Source organism: Platalea leucorodia, assembly GCF_965183815.1.
Source record: "Platalea leucorodia genome assembly, chromosome: 15".
NCBI lineage: Eukaryota > Metazoa > Chordata > Aves > Pelecaniformes > Threskiornithidae > Platalea > Platalea leucorodia.
Window position 1 is genome coordinate 14,553,655 of NC_138837.1, and position 6,000 is coordinate 14,559,654.

Genomic DNA, 6,000 nt, shown 5'->3' on the forward strand with positions numbered 1-6,000 from the left:
GGACAAGCAGGCCCAATTGCCTTCCGGACACTACTCATTTTTTGACTTTGTGTCCTGCGATTCCTCACTAAGGGAGACAAAGGCATTGTCTCCCTTCCCGAGGACCGGCGCTGGAGGAGTTGAAATACGCTCCTTTTTTTCACCGTCGTCTCATTTCTGGAACGCTTCAATTAGACTCAAGATAATGCCAGTAGACTGACCTTGAATCTCATCTCTGGGAATGCCTAGAGCTAATGCATTCCTCCATAATTCATTCCTTTGTTCTTGAGATTCTGTTTGTGGGTTTTTAAATTTGTTTCCCTTAAATCTGGTTTCTGTTCCCTGTTTAACTGGTCTTACTTTGCAATCTCCTCCCCGGGGCTTCGGGTTTTGTTTTTCGGCTGGTGCATTGTCCCAGCCTGTTTCACAGCTGGAGTTAATGATGCCATGCATTAATTCCGCCCAGGTAGGGAGTCGCTTTAGAGCATTATTGCCCTGTCTATTATATTCAGTATCTCTCTGAATCTCATCCCGTTTTGCAACTAGATAGGGTTTAAGAATTGCAGGGGCTCCTCCAATCAGTAGTTTTAACATTGCGAAAACTACCATAGCGGATAGTGGGACATCATGTCGTCCTCGTTCATGCCTGGCTTGTATGCGAGCAGCTTTTGTGACAGCTGTAGAAAGCTCACTTAGAGATTTAATTGGGATTACAGAAGGTTCACCTCACTCCATGGTATCTATTCCTCCAGCCCAATAAGCGACTCGGCTGGTGATAGAACGGGATGTATTTTTTGGGTCAGGTCCTAAATTTAAGAAAACTCCCAGACACAATAACCATTTGCTTCCTCCTCACTTGGCAATATTTGGTCGCTACCGCTTAGGCGTACTCGCCACAAGTATTCAGTCTCTGTTTCACCTGGTTTTCTGCTATCTCTCTCTCGCAAATTTGTCAATTGTAACGGACCCCGGGGGATGGTTCGCAGAGTATGTCGTGGACAACCGCCCCGAGGTTCCGCAGTTCTTTCCATTTTAACAACGGGTCTGGCTTCCTGTTCCTGGGCTGCTTGCTATTTATGGGGGGTAAGATCATTAACTGAGAGTCACATACCGACGGTTACATACCGACTGTGTACGGTAGTTTCTTCCAAATTTGGCTCGAGTCGGACATTGACCAGCACTGCGGTTAGGTGGACACATTGCCATTCATTAGCCTTTGGCTATTGCATTGTTATCTGTCTCCCCCAAATCCACTTTGAGCTGGATGCATCCGTCACAACCGCCACTGGTGATTATTGCTTGAGCAGGCCATGGGAAAAGGTCAAGTGGGGGGGGCAGGCAGGGGGAGCACGCCATCAAAGAGGGCTGTCTGGGAACAGTTGCCTCTGGGTGGGTAAAGGGAGCAGGCTACGCTTCAGCATGATGCCGGTGTGTGCCAGGCAGGGCAGTTCTAGGTTGTATCTGTTGTTGTGTAGTTTGTGTGGTCTGTCTTCTGTGTGTCAGACCTTCCTCGGGTCTCGATGTCATCTTTGCGCCCAAGGAGGGCGGAACACCCCTCGGGCACCATCCCTAGTGTCTCGAATGCCTGTGCTCATCAGCATAGCACCCATCGGGTGCTTCTTTTCTGGCGTTACAAGCTTACAAAGCGGATTGGTCTGGCGTCTCGGAGGTTTCAGGACCATCCTATTTTGTGGTGTCGTTCCCATCTGTGTGAGCAGCTCTGCTCTCTTCCCATCCATTTTTGCTAGCTGGGCTTTCTTGCTTAAAATTTACTGTCTCCTTTTATCCCATTCGCTGTCTTTATTTTGCTATATTTGTTTTAATTATATCTTGTCTTTCCTTAGGGCCCTTCCTTTTAAAATTTTCTTTCTCTGCTTTTAGTGTGCTGTCCCTATTTTTTTAGTTTCCCCCCTTCAGTTCCCAAATGCTCCCTGCTTTTAAAGTTTTCTTTCTAGGCCTACTTTTATCCTGTTCACCATCTTTATTTTGTAATGATTTCTTGTCTTTCCTTAATGCGGTCGCTTTTTAAATTGCTGGTTATGTCTGTGTTGTAGTTCACCTTTGGTATTTTTTTAGTAGTTTTGTTCTCTTAATCCTTTGGCTTTTAAAATGTTCTACTTTTATCTCATTTGCTGTCGTTAGTTTTTAATTGTCCTTTCTTGTTGTGCCTGAGTGCTGTCACTTTATACATTCTCTTTTCCGTCTCTGTTTTAGTTCACTGATGCGGTTTTTAAATCATTTTGTTATTTCCCTAATCTCTGCCTCCTTTAAACTTCCCTGTCTCCTTATGTCCACTTTGCTGTCTTTATTTCCTTGTATTTACATTTTAATTATTTCTTGTCTTTCCTTAGGGCCCTAATTTTTTGAATTTTCCTTCTCCGTCCCTTTAGTTTGCTGTCCTGTTTTTTAATTTTCCCACTCATTTCCCTAATCCCCGATTCTTTTTCAGTGTTCTATGTTGACTTTTCCCCCTTTGATTTATTTGGTTTTAATTATTTCTTCTCCTCCCTTTACTGCACTCGCTTTCTAAATTTTCTTTCTCTGTCTCCGATCGAGTTCCTTCTCGCTATTTATTAATTTTTTCCTTATTTCTTCAATCACCGTTGCTGTTAAAAGTGTCCTGGTTTCAGCTGGCATAGAGTTCATTTTCTTCCTAGTAAATGGTATAGTGCTGCATTTTGGATTTAGTATGAGAATAATGTTGATGATAACACACTGATGTTTTAGTTGTTGCTAAGTAGTGCTTACACTAGTGAGGCACTTTTTAGCTTCCCATGCTCTGCGTGGTGCGCAAGAAGCTGGGAGGGGGCACAGCCAGGTCAGCTGACCCAGACTGGTCAAAGGGCTATTCCATACCGTATGATGTTACGCTCAGTATATAAACTGGGGGGAGCTGGCTGGGGTCAGCAATCGCTGCTCAGGGACATGACTGGCATCGGTCAGGAGGTGGTGAGCAATTGTATAGTGTATAACTTGCTTTGTATATTATTATTGTATTATTATATTATTATTACTACTAGTAGTATTACTACTATTCTATTTTATTTTACTTCAATAGTTAAATTGTTTTTATGTCAGCCCACAAGTTTTCTGACTTTCACCATTCCAATTTTCTCCCCCATCCCACTGGGGCGGGGGGGAGGGAGTGAGCGGCTGTGTGGTGCTTAGCTGCTGGCTGGGGTTAAAACCACAACAAAAGTTTCTGTCTACTTTTATTCCGTTAGCCGTTTCTAGTTTTTAATTATTCCTTGTCTCTATTAGTACCGCTGCTTTTTCAATTTTCTTCCTATGTCTCTCTTTTAATTCGCTGACCTTGTTTTTAAATTTTTTGTCTTTATTGCCCTAATCACTGTCACTATTTAAGTGTTTTACTTTTATCTCGTTCCCCATCTTTATTTTGCTGTCTATTTTTTAATTGTATCTTGTCTTTCCTTAGCACCCTTCCTTTTTAAATTTTCTTTCTCTGCTTCTAGTTGGCTGTCCCTATTTTTTAGTTTCCCCCCCTCGATTTCCCTAACGCTCCCCACTTTTAACGTTTGCTTTCTAGGCCTACTTTTATCCTGTTCACCGTCTTTATTTTTTTAATAGTTTCTTGTCTTCCCTTAGTGCGGTCCCTTTTTTAAATTGCTGGTTATGTCTGTGTTGTAGTACACCATCAGTGTGTTTTCAGTTCTTCCTTCTCTTAATCCTTTGGCTTTTAAAATGTACTACTTTTATCTCGTTTGTGGCTGTTAGGTTTTAATTGTCCTTTGTCATTTTTCCTGACTGCCGTCTCTTTTTAAATTCTCTTCTCCATCTCTGTTTTAGTTTGCCGATGCTATTTTTTAATTTTTTCCTTATGTCCTTAATCACCACTTCCTTTAATTTTTTCTGTCTCCTTCTGTCCTCTTGTTGCCTTTATTTCCCTGTATTTGTGTTTTAATTATTTTTTGTTTTTACTTAGGGCCCTCGTTTTTTGAATTTTCCTTCTCCGTCCCTTTAGTTCGCTGTCCTGTTTTTTAATTTTCCCACTCATTTCCCTAATCCCTGTTGCTTTTTCAGTGTTCTATGTTGACTTTTCCCCCTTTGATCTATTTGGTTTTAATTATTTAATCTCTTCCCTTAGTGCCCTCGCTTTCTAAATTTTCTTTCTCTGTCTCCGATGGAGTTCCCTGTCGCTATTTTATTAATTTTTTCCTTATTTCATCAATCGCTGTACTTTTAACAGTTTGTCTGCTTTGATCCTGTTTCTTGTGTTTATTTTGCTGTCTTTTTTCTTTTTAAGTTATATCTTGTGTTTTCTTAGTACCCTTGCTTTTTACATTTTCTGCTTACATCTCCGTTTTAGTTCGCTGTAGCTTTTTCAAAATTTTCTCCTTAATCAATGTTGCTTTAAACTTGTCTGTCTCCTTTTAGCCCATTCACTGTCCTCATTTCACTGCCTTTATTTTTCAATTATTTCCTATCTTTCCTTAGTTTCCTCGCTTTTTAGATATTCTTTCTACATCTCCGTTTTAGGTCCCTGTCCCTATTGTTTTTTTTCCTCCCTTATTTTTGTAATCCACTTCGCTTTTTAAATGTTCTTTCTATGCCTCCTTTTTTTCTCTCCACTGGCTTTTTTTTAGTTTTTTTCTTGCTTCTTTGCCATTGCTTTTTAGATTTTCTTTCTACATCTTCATTTTAGTTTACCGATGCTACTTTTAAATGTTTTATTTCTTTAATCACCATCACCTTTAAAATTTTCTGTCGTCTTTTATCCCATTCACTGTCTGTGTTTCGTTGGCTTTATGTTTTAATTATCTCTTGTCTTTCCTGAATGCCCTCACTTTTAAAATTGTTTTTCTACCTCTCTGGTTTAGTTCACTGTCTCTATTTTTTTTTTTTTTTTTGCCTTATTTCTTTAACTGCTGTCGCTTTTAAAAGGTTTGCTTTACTCAGAGATAACTCCTCCTCAGGCTTTCATTTTGCCCCGGAGCGCTCTTACCTTCCCCTCCGCCACGTCGGATGTCTCCATTCGGTCCCCGGTCCCCCGAGGACATCTGTACTCTGTTCGGATCCTCTCCCGCATACTTCATCGTGTCAGTGATCCTTCATTTGTCTCTATGTCCGTGTTCCCCCATCTCCTGGAGCCATCCTGTTCCCGTCACGATGCCCCGAGACCCACGGCACCCTTTGAGCTCTGCAGCCCTCTGTGTCTCTGTCATTCAGACAGAACCCTTTCTCAGGCTTTGTCTGAGCCCCAGAGCTCTCTTACCTTATTCACTGCCATCTAGGATGTCTCTGTTCAGTCGCTCATCCCCTGAGGACATACATAAGTACATTGTTAGGATGCCTTCTTGCATTTCGCATTGTGCCCCAGAGCCTTCTTCTGTCTCTCTTTCACTCTCAACATCCCCCTTCTGCCATCATCGTGCCTACCGAGGCGGTCCTCGTGCCCCACAGCCCTCTTTTCACTCTGTAGTGCTCTTTGCGCCCTTCTTGCTCCCCGAGAACCTTTCCCGATGGCATATTTAATCGGGTTTGTTTGTGCCTCCGAGCGCTCTTATCGTCCTGTCTGCCATCTAGGGTGCTTCCATTTGGTCCCCGCCCTCCCAAGGACATCCGAGATTTCGGATGGAACCTTCCTTTTTTTATTCCTTTTACATTTTACTTTCCCTCCAGCAGCTGTTTGTAGAAAGAATGTTGTGCAGATGCTGTAACTTTTTCCCTCTTGCCTTTACATCTGTTAGTTTTGAAATTGTCTACAGATACAATGGGCTAAAAGGAAAATATTCGGGGGATTTGTCTTTTGTTAGAGAGAAACGAATGAGGTTTTTTTTAGTTTGCACAAACCGATGTCAGCATGAAGTTATTTTAAAACTACAATGTTTTTTAAAAAGTATATTCCCATTTTTGGCTTAGGTTTTTAGGTTCTGGGGTTTTTTTAACCCAATCTGTGGGAATAAATGAGATTGTGTTTTACTTTGCCGAGATGCAGCTGTGCCCTTGAGGCTTGTTACAAACAGGTTTGTGAAACTTAGAGGCAGAAAAATAAGGATGAGA

The 6,000-nt window shown here is 41.6% G+C and overlaps 1 protein-coding gene across 1 annotated transcript in view; it reads right to left on the minus strand.

Annotated features, from left to right (window-relative positions):
* The window catches only part of LOC309597899 (uncharacterized protein), a gene marked incomplete at its 5' end in the record, with an annotated part of 29,138 nt that extends 24,112 nt beyond the window's left edge, over positions 1 to 5,026 (minus strand). The window contains one exon of the mRNA XM_082327890.1: positions 4,943 to 5,026. Within this exon, the coding sequence (XP_082184016.1) occupies positions 4,943 to 5,026 (84 nt within the window). The remainder of the gene's footprint in view (positions 1 to 4,942) is intronic.
* Positions 5,027 to 6,000: the final 974 nt, after the last annotated feature.